This window comes from Myiozetetes cayanensis, unplaced genomic scaffold (genome assembly GCF_022539395.1).
Source record: "Myiozetetes cayanensis isolate MyiCay16 unplaced genomic scaffold, myiCay2020 scf5-8, whole genome shotgun sequence".
In the NCBI taxonomy this organism is placed as follows: Eukaryota; Metazoa; Chordata; class Aves; order Passeriformes; family Tyrannidae; genus Myiozetetes; species Myiozetetes cayanensis.
Window position 1 is genome coordinate 8,926,407 of NW_026087742.1, and position 15,622 is coordinate 8,942,028.

Genomic DNA, 15,622 nt, shown 5'->3' on the forward strand with positions numbered 1-15,622 from the left:
GGAATTATAGACTACAACAAAATAAGGACTGGATACTTTGAGCTATCATAGCAACAAAGAAGAAAAATATACAACCCAATGAAAACAACTCTCATGTAACAAACTCTGGATAGAGTTGTTCTGTTCAACCTGTTCCTCAGAGCAAACAATCCAGCATTTTAAATTGTGAAGCTTGACAGAAGCAGTATTCAGAAGAAGCCTTGTACTCTCCCAGAGCCACAGTCCTTGACTTTGACCTTGAAGTGTCAGGAGTAGCACTTTTGCAGGGGAAAGAAAAAGTATCTTTCCTGCCAGCTTTTCTGCCAGATTAAAGGCAGTCTAAGACAGGGACTTCGCTGCCTGTTTAGAGTACAGAAGCCCTTAATAAAAAAGTCCTCTTCTCTTGTTCCATAACAGGGAAAAGCAAGAAGTACTGTAAACTAGCTGGAAATTACATCTCTCTTCCATGGTATTTATTTTTTTCATATAACAGTAGTACTGCTTAAAAAAAAAAAAATCCATAAGCAGTCAGTCCTCTTTCTCACTATAATTACATGGGCAGCTGTAAAAGCTGTCAGAATCTAAATCCATAAACACAGCTATTGTTCAAGCAGGTTGTTTCCTTAAACACACAACCCTCCCATTAGACATTGTTTCTACCTTATACTCCTGGATGACCCCATTTTGGTGATCTGGAGGGGGAGGATCCCAGGAGATGCTGATGCTCGTGCTGTTGTGGCTTCCAACTGTCAGGACAGTAACAGACTGAGGAGGGGCACTTGGAGCTACACCAAGGAGAGAGAACAAACAGAGGCAGGACATTAATCCATTTGCTAGAGCACGAGTTCTGCTGAAGCCCTGCAAGAGCAAGCAGGCAGTGCAGAAAGTTCACACTCCCTGCAGGCCTAGGTGTGCACATTTTGTTAGGCACTGTCAGTTTTGAAAAATGCCTTTCTGGAGAGAAGCATAGAGCTGAATGACAATGTGGAATTTGTGGCAATGGAGAATCAATACAAATCACTCCTCACTTATTTATATTTAGCAGTTCTTAATTTTGCACTGGAACGGGTCTCACTCTTGCCTTTGTTTCCCATAATAAACATGGATAGTTATACATATATCAACTGAGTCACACATGAAGCTGCTTCACCTGGCCTGAACAGGTTTAAACATTAAACCTTTTCCTCTTCAGAGTTGCAAGGTTTAAAGTGCTCATGGCTTTACATCAAATGCCAGTGAATAGGGCAGGTGCTAAGTTAGGACAGATATATACTTATGTCTTTCTTTTTCCCCTAGGCAAATTGTTTTCTCTTCAGAGTCCTGTCCAGTTCAACCATTCACAGCTGTTTGGCTGGTCACTGCATACCATGGCCAATTCTGCAAGACAATTGCTTGCCAGCCCTGCTAGTTGTCTAGAAGTGTGAAAAAAAATAAAAAATCCTAGTTGTTAGTGATCAGGGCTATGCTGGCAAAGCCCCTGTTGCAGCTACACCAGCAGCAGGGTGCTTTTGTTGGCTCAGGACAAGTTGATTGGGAAATGGAGCAGAAGCTCAGCTATGGAAAAGTCCCCTCTGTGAGCATCTGCTGCATCTCCTCGTGGGGTTTTCCCACCATAGCTACAGCTGCCACAGCAGAGTGCTGGGAATATGGCCCTCCCCAGCCACTTATAACCTCTTGCAGCACTCTCTCGCCCTTCCCTTTCTTCCAGGTAAGTGCTGAAACTCCACCACAGTGGCAAGATAAGCCACCAAGGTCAAGTGTATTATATTAAGGTATAGTCCCAGAGGGGAAAAAGTTATTGATAGCAGCTGCTCTGAAATGGACCTAAAATCCACCTATTTCGTTTTTCCCAGCCCATCTACCTAGTCTTCAACAAAACTAATAGAAAGAGGCTAGGAAAGTGTGAACTAATAAAGTGAGATATATATTGATACCTCTCCAGGACAATTTTCCGATTCACGGAAAACTGTGAATTCCTTCTGTTCCAGGGTGATGTCTTTGTGTTTAATAACTATTTATGGAATTTGTCTTCCATGTATTTGTCATTGCCTTTAATATGATCTTAAAACATTTAATATGGAATATGGATGCTGATTTTGAAGGCTTACAGTAGACCTTGTACCAGAACCTAAAATATTTATCAGTCCCCAACCCAAATTCAAGTCTAGATAGTCCTCTGGTTTTGGTCATCTCACATCATGTGTCACAGCTCCCTGACTCCATTCCCCTGGTCTAGAGTGACTTCACTGCTGAGCTCTGTGGCAACAGGGCTCTACTTATCTTTAACAGATATATGAGTGCATGACCATGCTTGGACCACGCTTCCCAGGAAAGCCAAGACCCCTGGCATCTTTGTCTTAAAGTCTGGTAGGCTTAACACAACTAAGCACAGCCACAGATATCAGAGGTATTCAAGTCTACTGAGCCAATTCAGATTTTCTTATTGTTCCCCATGACCTGTTTGGGACTGGCTGTGTTCCTTCCCACTTTGGAAGCTTCTCAGCACTTGACCTGGCACAGGCTCAGGGAGCTGAGCTCCAATCTTTACCCTGACAACCCTGAAGAGCTGGAGCACTCTGCTGCAGGAAGGACATAACTTCAAACCAGGGCATCACAGGTGGGGACAAGGGACCATACAAGGTTATATCAGAAAAAAATATATTAGACGAAACATGAAACCCATACTACAGTCCCTGGAGGCTGCACATTTCAACAGCTACATTTTCAGCTGTAAAGCTTGTAGGGCTTGATATAGTCCTTGTGACCTTGCCTGATGCAGAGAAACAGTGCACTGGAGGGAAGAAATGGAGCTGCATTGTGGACAATTTGACTCTTAGCCTGCTCAAGTGAAGCACAGAAAGGTGGCCTTTGGCTACTCCTTACAACTATGGAAAGCATAAAATTGGTGAAGTTAATAGTTGCCTTGTATGTTTTATGGCAAGTGAAAGCATTTGCCACACAGTAAAAAAATTAGCATTTTAAAAGTCTTCAAGTCTGCAATAACAACAAAACCGTGAATAAATGCCTGTGTGTGATATTAATTAGAATATTCTGAATTAAAATAAAAATCATACAAATGGTAAAGCTTAACGCTGTGTAACTCATTTTTGTTTTTGAGTACAATGGAACAGCTCACTCAAACATATGTACTTTCATTACTCAAACAAAAAGGGCATTCAGAAATATAATTTCTTATATAGACATACCTGAGGGGGGGGAGCGTGAATGCAAAGAAATGTAAAATGACTACCATACTCTACCATTTAAAGAAAAACACACTGTATTCATTTGTTTGTCTTTGCATTTAAATGCTATGAATATTCTAGTTAATATTCTACCAGTATGTGGTTGGGTTTTTTTTGGAGGATATATGATAACTTGCAAGCAAAACTAAAACTGCAGCTGATGAATACAGCTGAAAGTATCATTTTAGGAGCTGGACTCAGGTGAGGAGGAACTGACAGACAGTAGCTTTTAAAACCTAAGGTGACTTCCACTACCAACTGTCCTATTTTTGTGGTGACAAACAAAAGATTACCTCAGAAAGTTATTCCAAAAGAGATTTAAAACAGTGGATGTAATTGAAAAAAAAAGTCCTCTGTCTCTAGAGCATGTGTGAAAGAAATAGTGAAAGTGATAAAATAAAATATTTGATTTAGCTCCTCTTTGTATGTGTGTACACACATATGTATATAATAGTTCTGCTTCCTCTCTCTGATAACATCACTCTGTAAGCTGGCACCGTGATATAAATTAAGCCACTCGTCTGACACTGCTGCAGTTATTAAATAGATCACATTGAAAAATAACATTTTTAAAACCATTTTCTCATTTCCCTTGCTGCTGCCTTGTGGAGAACACCTTGCCTGCTTCTTGACAGGTCAATTATTCCAGTGCTCAGCTTCTTCTTACAGATATGAAAGAACCCAAATCGCTGCTCATCTTTTCCAGACGCCGCCAAACAGAATTCCATTTGTTACCTTCACAAGGCCAAAGAGGCAGGAGATGGATGGATACTGAACTGTGACAAATGTCTGATCTCGAGGAGAAGTCTAACTGCAGCAAAATTGATTTTTGGAGGTAGGCCTCAGACGTAGCATCGCATGTAAAATCCAATCCAGCAGAAAGCTGCCACTACCTTTTGGTCGTACTTTGCCTTTATCAGGGCTATTTGTTTTGATGTCACAAAAAAGCTTCCAACATGCGTATCACTCTCCCAAATTATTTTCTAAAAATAGTACAGCTGACATTTTTTACAAGTCAAGTCTAAAAAAGCTCATTTTCGAAATGGAATCACAGGCGACAGAGAGAGTGGGATACCTTTAAATAGACTGCCATCTTTCTTCGGTGCATGAGAAGCAAACCACTCTCATTAAACATTTAGTGGATGCTATTTTTGAAATACATGAACACCAATATAATTACAAGGATAACATGAGGAATTAAAGGAAATATCTGTAGAAACTGCACCTACTGAATGCCTTAATTTTCTCATGGAAGTACTTAGTTTTATCACCCAAAGAAGAGGAAAAATTTTTTACAGGGGTTGACATTTGTCAGGTGATAATACTACCTGTTCTAGGCTGATGGTTTTTTGAGAAGAGGTAGTTGTAAACAGACTCCTTGAAGGTTATATTAATCTACAAAGCAGATCCTCGGCTGTGAGTTATACATATCTGTGGGCATGAAATTTTTTTTAAATCCTCACTATGTGGAAAGCTATTCCACATGAACAAAGTGTCCTTTAAGGTAGGAAATTACCTGACAAGCTCTGCTGGGAGCTGAGGCTTATAAAAGAGAATGTCATTCCTCAAGTATTTTACAGAAATAGACAGGCAGTATAAAATCTTATCTTTTTTTTTTTTTTCCAGTAGTTCTTAATTTATCTTTAGCAAGAGACAGTTAGATGAAGCTAAATAAACACCAAAAATCAACTGAAATTAGACAAGAAGAAAATCTGTTAGTGAGAAGACAAAATCCTACATTTTAACTCTAGGAAAGCAATTTCACCTGTAGAATATAAAGATATTCTTTACCAACTGAATTGGGCTTTACTGTTAGAACAAAGAACTGTGAACCATAAACTCCCAAATTCCAAATGAGACTTGAACAGTGCCTTCCTACGCACTCCTCTACATGCTGCAGGACAGTGAATTTCTTCATCCATAAAGTGCAAACTCCAACCAAGTTATCTTCAGGATTACTTACATGTTGGACAATAATCATAAAAAATCAAGGAGGAAAAGTGAGTAAAAGCAAGTCTGTTCTAGAATTAAAAAGTACTTGGCAATCAACACTAAACCTCAGGAGACCACTGTAAATGATTAAGATGCACCTTCAATAAAAGGAAAGAGTGCACTCAGAACCCTTTAAAACCGTATGAACATTTTGAAGCTTCACCAATAATTCTTTACCTTGTTTTGGAAAAAAAAAAAAGAAAAAAAATCAGTGAAACAGAGAAATAAATTCTCATTGTTATGAGCATCTCGCATTTACAGGAGAGATTCTCCAGGCAAAGGCTGCATTAGATAGGTAGAAAGACAGGTTTCTAAGAGAAAATTATTAAAATTACTTATATCTCACCTCACTCCCTTTGCTTTTCGAATCAAAACCAGTAGCCTTGGAGTGCATATGCTTCAGCAAAACTATACACCAGGCTATATGCTATAGATATGAAAGCCTGAACAACTCAGTAGTGTAAACTGTTTACTATGTCTGAACTCTGCCTGTTTCAGAGAGGCTTGAAAGGTGCTTAAGGAAATCCTCCAAAGGACTGAACAGTGCAGTTTCACGAACAGTGTGCTAACAGAAACATTGAAGTGGCATCTCCTTGAGACTGGAGTTCCTTCAGACCAGTTAAATACGTGTCCTTCTCTACTCCTCATTTCCCAACCAATTGTTCATCTGCATTATTACCCATTGCAAAAGATGTGCTCAATATCAAATGCTCACCTGCAAAAGCTTCCATTTTTTTTTTTTTCAAAGTGCAGACCAAAGCCTTTTATTGCAGCAGCACTGGTTACAAAAGAATGGTTGCAGCACACACTTTTTGGAAGTCACCAGTGCATTAGAAGGATGTGTGAACTAAAAGAATAGAAGACTGGTCCAGTGCTTTCTCGAGGAACACTTAAAGCACAAAACTGAACATTATGTCAAATTCTTACATCACCTGTGTACCTAACACACAGAAATCACGTGGAGGAAATAGAGCTGAACAAATGCATAGACACCATAACCAAAATGGTCACTCTTCTCCTCACCCCCAGTGGTAGCTACAGAAGCCTGTTGCTTTTCTGACCCTTTTACCAACCTTCCTCTGTGGTACGAGCGGACTTTGATTCACTGTCCATTCCTTGGAACTCATTGAAATAAGGGCGAACCTTAATTTCGTAAGTGACCCCCTTTTTCAGGCTGACGAGGACAGCGCTGCGCTCAGTGGGGACTTTGACCTCCAAATTCTGCCACACAGCTGGGGAAGGCAGGCCAGACGTTTGGCGGTACATCACTCTGTAGCCCTGAATAAACTGGGATTGCCGGTCAACCTGGAAATGACATCACATAATACAGCAATAAACGAATGAAAATGAAAAAAAGAAACGATCTGTACAAAAAGAAAGCAGAACATTTGCCTAGGATACTTTTGTCCTCATCAAAAAGAGAAAATTAACATGCATGCTGAATTTCATAATCAAACTGCCTTCTCGTAAGTCACTCTTGATTAACTGCCTGTAAAGAACATTCGTCTCACATTAGTTGTTATAGAACATTTCTTTCTGCTTTGCTTTCTCCAGCTCTGTATATCATGGCAAATACCACCTAAAATCATAAAACAAGGCCCCACCCCTGCAACAAATCATGAAAAGAAAACTTTGGCATAAGGCTTGCTGCATGTAAACTTACTAAGCACGTCTTGGCTACTGATGTGCTGATATATGAGAAGAAAAGAAAAACAAATTCTTCTCAGAAAAGGACAAGTCTTTGAAGATACCCTGCATGCTTACATTTAGTCCATTACTTGGCTCACAGCTCATGGGATGCACAGGAAAATAAAATAAACATAAGACAGATGCAGGGAAAACAACTTCCAAAGACATGTGCTGTTTCTTGCATTCACAGTCTGAGCAGTCTCTTTGCATCCTGAGGCTGTGATGCTTTCAGGCCATCAGATGGAGGTGGAATGTTGGTTTTGGTTTATATTTTATTTGTTGCTAAGCAAGCAGAATTCAAGATTGGACCTGGACCATGCCTAGAAGTTTAATAATTTTAACCTATCATAAATATAAATAGGATTTTTATTTGAAGAAAAACTATGTACGTGTTTTATCTTGCAGGAAAAACAAAGAAGGCAAACCCCAGTGATTTTAGCTATTATGATGCTTGGATTAATTTTGCCTGTAAAAAACAGTCAAAACAATCTGATGCATAAAACTAAACCAAATCCAGCTGCTTCTGCAGGCATCAAATAAAGAGCAAAGAAAAGTGCAGCACAAACAAGACCATACAGTTAGGTGTTCGGTAAATCTCTGGGTTATAACCAAGATTCAACAAGTAGGATATCTGTTATGTTCCTGTCAATTTGCTAGCTCAAAGATATTCCAAAATTAGAGATACATTTGTTTGCCTTCTCTTAAGAATAAACGAATTTAAGGCTGAAAACACAAACCACAGTCTATTACGCTTCTCCTATAATCTTGTTACAGTTTATTGAGGCTTTCAGTGGGGACACAGACTCTTAGACATTAAAAAGCAGGGCAAGCAAGAGGAAAGCTTTATTTATGAAAGCAAGGCAGAAATGTCTTTCATCAAAACTGTCACTGTTAAAAACCTTGCAACATATGTTACAACAACATTAAGCTTGCATTTTATAAACTTCTCTACGTTCACTTTAAGTGAATTTATGCACTGAAAGAGGGATATAACTCACAATAATAGCTTGTTAATACCGAAAGAATCAAGCTGTGTTTTTAAGAAGAACATTAAGCAGCTGTTTCCAGATGAAGGGAGTCTGTAAATCAGAGTAAATTGTTTTTATCCATGTTTGACTTTGATTAACTAAATGTTTTACGGACACGAAGACTTCTATGAACCTCTTGTTTACTCCAAAATTCAGCAAAAATAACGCTTTCGTGAACTTTCCAATACAGCTTCTTAACCTAAATTACAATATAATGCTATGACGTTTAATAATCACACACCGAGTTTGATTCTTGCCTAACTTCTGAGTTAGAAGCCACAGAGAAAAGTGGCATAACTTTCTTAGAACTTTCCAACTCTTCTTTGCTGTATGTTCCAGCTCTAATGACTGCTGCCTAGTGGAGAACAACTGAAAATTCAGAATTGATGAGGCTGAACACTGTGTTGCTACAAAACAGAAGGGAAAGTGTTTTATAAAGCACAAACACAAATGCTTCCACCAACTTAGTGAGAAGAACTGGACCCCTAAACTATGCCTATAGTGTAACAATTCTGATTGCATTACACTTTTGTATCTATTTGTGTATATGTGGGAATAAATATGTGTATATATGGGAATATATAAGTAGTACATATACATCTTTTCCTCCCAGACTTCTAAGTTCCTCATCTGAAAGACTAAAAAATACAAGGGTTATGAAAAGGCTGACATGTTTATGGGTGCTACAAACTAGCTTGATTTGGGGCTCACACAATTTTCACAGAGCTTTCAATCAGAAGTTTGATTACAACTGGACTGAGTGATCTGCCTGAATTTCACATTATTGACAGTGAGTTCATTCCATTGTTTATGTTTAGGGAGGGTACTGCCAAGAGAAAATACTATGCATTTTAATGTTTTCTATAAACATCCAGTTGCATTCAGAATAAAAGAGAGGATACAAAGCACTATCTCATGTTCAGTTACCCTGAATGAACAGGGCCTTCTTAAAGGTCAAAATATTGGCAAATTGCACTTACTTCAATTATTGAGAAAGGCAGATTTTTTCTTTTTGGTTGGTTTGGAGTTTTCAAAATAGTAAAAAAATACTCTTGGATAATTACATGGACTGACCAGAGACATTTGTAAGGTAAAGGACAGGTATATTTCACATATATATATACACATATACATTTGTACATGTATATGTGCATATGTATACATATACATATATGTCTATTTACTTGCACACACAAAGCCTGTGACTTAACAGTTTGCTGCATTTTTGTGGTAATTATGTGTCATGCCAATTATGTGTCACAGCAGGCCACTAAAATCATCCTTATATGCTTAGCAATTAAGAAATTATTTCAACTATCCTAAGCATTAAACAACTCTGTAAGTTTGGTACATGTTCACACGTAGGCAGAGTTGCAGAAACACGCACTGTGACTTGATGAAAGACTTTAATATTTTCTAGGTATTCTCATTTCTCTCTCTTTTATATTTTTTTTTTTTTTGGTAAGTTGTTGTCACTTGTACAAAGTGCTCAGCATTCCTTCAGTGATTGCAGGAACTCTCTGCATTTAAATATTTGGATCAGATAATATTTCTGGTCTTCCTGTGACACTTAACTACTCTTGAATTTGCACAAGCAGCAGTGATACCAACTCAAAAGATCTGCAAGAGCTGCTGATCTAAAGCCACACTTTCTCCCTCAAAGGACAGGAGGCAGAAAATGCAAATGCTCCTTAAAAGGCAGAAGAAAGAAGTTATGGGTAGTTGCTGCTAAGCACTGAACTAATGCTTAAGGCAACCTACAAGTATAATTGGTCCTATGTGCTCTTTCTCACCCCCTTTTATGATGACTACATAGTGCAGGAGGCACCTACAAAACCATTTCTGCAGAATAAAACCTCATTTTCCCTGGCTGCTCAAATCTGCACGTGCCCCAGCAGAACACAAGACAGGTTCAATGGCTATTAGGTTGTTAAAAAGATGGTAAGAAACTCATAATGCAGATTATGCTACAAATATAAGCTCTTCCCAGGCAAACATGCTGATTTGCACCCTAAAGACATTTTGTAATATGCTCTGTAGTATGGAAATTTCTACCCCAAAATACTCTATGAAATACTCTGCTCCCACAGCAATACCCACAGCAATTCTCCATCTGGGCAGAAAAAGCCTGCATGCTGTGCTGAACTCACGAGCATGGGCTCTCAATAGTCTCTGGAAATTCAAACTGCACTAGTATTTATGTGTCCTACAGGAACAAGGCAAAAAGGGATGAGGCACTGGAAGATAGTCTAATGAACTCGACTCTTGAAGCTTCCAGTGAAGTACATTCATTTAAGATCTACATCAAATCAAAAGACAGATGAAAATAAATTATCCCTCTGCCTGGTAGCCTCCTAGAAGGAGTCAGTATTTCAAAGCAACAATTCTTTTGTCATATTGAAGAATGTATTTTTATTCCTGCTTGTGCCACAGGGCTTCTTTCTAATGTGGGAAACATTTCATATCTGGTCACTCCAGAAACTTTCAGTTTAATGCCCACTGAGGTTACAAGTGCTGAACCATAGCTGAGGTCAGCTAAAAAAGAGCTTGGAGTACACCATATGCTCTTGCAAAGCAAAATCTTTTGATAAAAGTAAAAATAATTCACGTCCAGGGCTTGCAATTAACCATTTGATAACAGTGGGCATATCTGACTCCACAGGTCTCATCAGCAACAACTACCTCTGCACCTTACCTCTCCCTGTGTAAAGTTAGGATAATGACACATTTTAGCATTGTGATGTTAAACTCAGTATTATTTGTGAAGCACCCAAATGTTACAGTTGAGAGCATGACAGATAAGCAAGCATGGTGAGACAAACTAATAATTTTTTATTCAATGAAAGTTTTCAATAGAATGAATTTAATAAGACCTGGCACCACACAGTGAATAAAGAAGATAAAAAGAAATGTTGAATAGTTCCATGAAGAAGAGATCCTCTATGTGACCAGATAATTACAGCTATATTTTAATATCTATGCACAAGAGGAATACATTTAAGTGACACTGAAAACCTAACTTCTGACATTCCTCTTCTTTTTTTTTTATTTTCTTTAACACTCACTTTGTAAGTCTGACCTTCCTTTAAAACAGATAAAATATGTGTGCATATTTTAAAATTGCAACACATTAGTAGGAAACTATTTTGGAAATTTTAAACTCAAATTTGGAAAAAAATAAAGAGAAAGCAAAACCAAAACAATCTCACAAAGGAGGAAGAAAGTGGCATTAATTTGCTGTGAGTCAGGATGCCAGAAATTCACTAACACAGGACGTTCCTTGGCATTCATTCTCTGAATTGCAGAAAGTCAACACAAAGAGTCTTATGACCCTCATGGCACTTCTGTTGCTTTGTATGATAGCTACACTATCTAACCATTTTATATTAATACTGTGGTCTTTATTCTCTGGGTAGAGTGGGGTTTTTTTCCTAGAGACTATGGTTAATTAATTGGTTTTGTTCTGGTTGCTGGGTAGTTTCTAATTAGCTGCTTCAGAGGTCTTTCTTTGTGTGTGTCTTCCCATGGGCAATTCCAAAATGTCTCTACAGAGGCCTGTGAGCTTGTCAGGTGGCATTGGGTCACTGCTTTGAGGATCTTCCCAATAAGCTGATATCCAGAGCATTCCCAACAATTTACCTTTACCTTACCATGTTTTCTTCATTCATTACTAGTTCAGTAGGGACACCAAGAGACTCCTTTCAGGGGAAATATATATATATATCCCCATATACACACACACATAAATACCTACATATATATTTCATTATAATATAATGGCATTGTTTACATGGTATAAAACTGAATTCTGTTTATACTGAAGGTTCCTTCTGTAGCATATGCTAAAGCAAGGGCCAGCCTATGAAACTGTGTTTCTGATAGCTGTCACATCCAAGAAAGGGCTTGAAGGAACACCACATGGATGTGATCCAAGTTTTCAATTACTCACTGCTAACATCCAGAGTTTCTAAACTACTGATCCATCTGTTTGGGCAAAAGGGTTTGCTGCAGAGGTTAGTCAGCCTGTCCTGGAGGTATGTAGATGAAACAGAGCGTTTTTAGAAAGGCAAGCTGCATATTGACATCATCAAAGGAAAAATGCAGTGACACATACTCTAAATATTAATCTTCTAAAAGAGACACATTTGTGGGTTTCTCTCTTTATTCTAATCTGTACCCTGACCACTGAAATCTGTCAGAACAAGGATGGTGCATAAGCCCCCATAAATATGGCTGAGTTGTGCAAAAACAACAGTAATCCTTATAATACACCATCTATCACCACACTTCTTATCTCCTGTCGTGTAATCCTCTGTGCACATTAACCTCTTAGCAACATGACATGTGGAAGAAAACCCCTGAGTATTGTGAATAGCCCTTTAGCAGAATTCACCCTACATAAAACAACAGTTTCAATGATGTGCAGGGCAGTACTATTTCTCTTATTCTTCCACCTGTGGTTCTCCATCCTCTGGGGCAGATGTCCCAGGAGCAAAGCCCTCTTTCTGGTGTGCAGTGCCCTGGGAACTCTCTCCTCCTTCTGTTACAAATCCTTTCCTTCAAGCCTCAGGAAGGGAAACATAGCATTTTGAAAGCCAAAGCACTATATCAGAAATTCTACCCAGTAGTTTGACCCCTCAAATAGAAATGTTGTTAAGTACTGCCAAAAAGACTCTGGTCTTCTATAATGAAAGGATGTTCAGATTGTGGGTAAGGCTTATGCTAGAAAACCAGATGCTACACAGTGGACCAGGCATTAGCACCATGTGCTTGAGATTTCACTAAAAATGCCCTATAATAAAGTTATTTTTTTTATTTTTGGGTCACTAAATAATAGGGTATTGTCAGAGGTCCCTATGCCTTGAAGTGCAAAGTGCTTTTTCATACAGCAATTTTGTGTTGATATTTAACTGTGATTATTTTTTGAGATGCACAGTAATGAATCCACAGATCAACTATCCTCTAGATTATGGTGTTAAGCATATTCATTTTTATCACATTTTTCTAGCCAGACAGCCAACTCACAGACTGAAGACATTGAACCTGCCTGTCTTGAAAGAGAAAATAAAAAGACTATTTCATTAACATATATATATGTGTGTATGTGTGCATATATATATATATATACACACACCCCTGTAGAATGTTATTTTGTCAGAGCAGTGACGCTGGGGTGAAGAATGGAGCTTCTCTGGGTTGTAAAAACCTGAAGTAATAAGTAGGCAAAATAGGCAAACTGAAAGCACTGTTAAGGAAATAGCAGAGGCCTCACCGTCCAGGTGACTTGAACTGTCGTGGGGGTCAGCACAACAGGATTGTGCAGCCGTACAATGACGTCTCCCAGTTCTTTCTGGACTTGCCTGTGATCCACACCTTGTGCTGGTGGGCTGATATCTGTCAGGCACACACATGAAAGCATTATTTTAATGAGAAGGGCTGTATATGGCATCAACAAAAATTACTGAATAGATTAATGACCTGATTTAAACATCCTTCACGGTACTGTTTTTAAAACAATACAACAGTAAGGTTTAAATACGAACTCCAAAGAATATAAAGTAATTCACCAAGCCAGTCACCTTTAGCCACTTAAGATATAATGAAATATAAATATCTTCAAATGAGTATTCAGACTAGATGGCAAAGTTTTCTCTGCTCCAGTAAGGGATGAGAGAGATGTAATGTTCACCAGTTCCAAAATACTCAGATAATAATAATGCTGCCTAGATGCCTGGGACCAAATTGGTTAGTATAATTTAAGAAAATGAACAGGTTTCATTTTTTGGTTTTTGTTTTTTAAATTGTCTTAGACCAGACATGACATTAACTCATTATATGTTTCTAAACTGTCACTAAGCTTCCCCTCCCCACATGCCATGCACACAAGAAACCAAACACCAAAAATAACATTTTCTTCTGCAAAGCAAATTTTCCCTTTACAGACATAGATAATGAAATCTAGTGCAAATATGAAGAAAGCAAAAGAATTAATTTGGGAAGCCAAACTGATTTTGATCTAATAAAAGGCCAAAAACCCCAATCTACCACAAAGACTTTCTTTTCAAGATTATGTGCCCTTCAAAGTGTGTGGGGAAATTGTGTCTTCTAGTTAAAATCTGAAGGTATTTGGTAACTCGATATGCACATATGGAGATTTGTGATTCCAACTCCAGCACCTCATGTGGTCCTAGTACCTAGCCCTTAGAGATCACATTTGGGTTGTTGTGTTAAACTGAATGAAGGTTTATATCACCTCTGCTAAACTGCAAGCAGAATGTATGCGTCAGAAAATGGTGAAGGAGGTGGGCAGTGCGTCTTTTCCACACTTCACCAAAAGGAGAATGCTGGGCAGTTATCACCCAACTGTAGCATGTCCTGTCTCTCCAACTTAGACGGAAATTCAGATACTCTCTTTAGAGCCAGTGAAATCTGGATCCCTCCAATGGTTCCTTCAAGGATCTTACACTCTTTGTCAATAGTTACAGACGCCTGTAACATAACTCTGTCAGCTGTCTGTGTGGATTGCACAATGCTTTACTAGAAACACACACGCTGATTATTTCAGCTGGAATTTGCTTGTAGTTTTTCCAGAAGAGGGGATCTGGAACACAAGCACAGATTATATTCAAAAGGGCCTGATAAATTATGGTCATGCCTGTCTAGGCATCTGTGAATTCTGCTTGGTTTTCCCTTGGGGTTCACTTTCTGGATCAACATCATGTCCTTGTGAAGAGAATATATACATAAAACTTTTTCCCCTCTGATGGACTTAGATATGGGGGCAGGCATTATGCGACTTCTTTTGATCTTCCAAATATTATTGAAAAGAAGTAATAGAGGTCTTAAAGATGAAACATTTAAATATAACAACTGAATTTGAATCACATGACTCCAGATTTTGACAGAAAGGAGTTCTTGATGATCAATATTTCGGGCTCTTAATTCTGGATTGTTACAGGTTCTGAGTCACCAATAAACAATACTGCCACAGGCTTCTATTGATATTCAATTTACAATGGCTCCAAGGATCTCCAAAGGAATATAATCCAAATATGGATGTCAGTCAAGGAGTTTGTCTAGCAAATTATGTCTATTCAAAGCAACCAAAAAATGGAGAGATATAAAATGAATCTGTAACTGACAGAAACTCAGACTGGTCTATAGGGTGATAAATTTATGTTGCTATCCACAAAAGCTACAAATACCTGCTACAAAATACCTACATGGCTACTTTTCAGGTTAAGTTACTCTGTGGTATACAACCAGCAACATACCTGTATTCCCTCAGAGGAAAGGACATTTCTACATAGTATGTTTGTATGAATGGCATTTCATCATTTTTTTGGGACATATGTCCAGAAGGGAATAACATGAAGTCATAACAGTGAAAAATGAGTATCATCAAGTATTGGAATAATAAAATCATGACTCAAGCAAAACTGGTTCAAGAAGCTCTATTCTGGTCACCATTAAGAGGGTTCTAAAATCAAATTGCTTAGATGGTTTCTATAACCTCTCTTTTATCAGCTTCCAGGGGATTTACTATTGGTTGCTATTAATTTAAATTTCAGGGACAGGATTATATATAGTTTCTTGGAAGTATTTTTTTAATATGTGTTTTGGTCTATTAATAATCCAACAAGAAACCAACTCCTTTCTTAAGAGTAATTATGATTTCTCTGTCCTTTT

At 38.2% G+C, this 15,622-nt stretch overlaps 1 protein-coding gene across 15 annotated transcripts in view; it reads right to left on the reverse strand.

The window, feature by feature from the left end:
* Window positions 1–15,622, reverse strand: part of ROBO2 (roundabout guidance receptor 2) — a 1,049,785-nt gene that overhangs the window by 70,318 nt on the left and 963,845 nt on the right. For all 15 annotated transcript variants that reach the window (XM_050333786.1, XM_050333782.1, XM_050333787.1 and 12 more), the window contains 3 exons: window positions 13,206–13,327; window positions 6,290–6,521; window positions 640–764 (listed from right to left, as the gene is read on the reverse strand). In XM_050333786.1, the coding sequence (XP_050189743.1) occupies window positions 640–764; window positions 6,290–6,521; window positions 13,206–13,327 (479 nt within the window). The remainder of the gene's footprint in view (window positions 1–639; window positions 765–6,289; window positions 6,522–13,205; window positions 13,328–15,622) is intronic.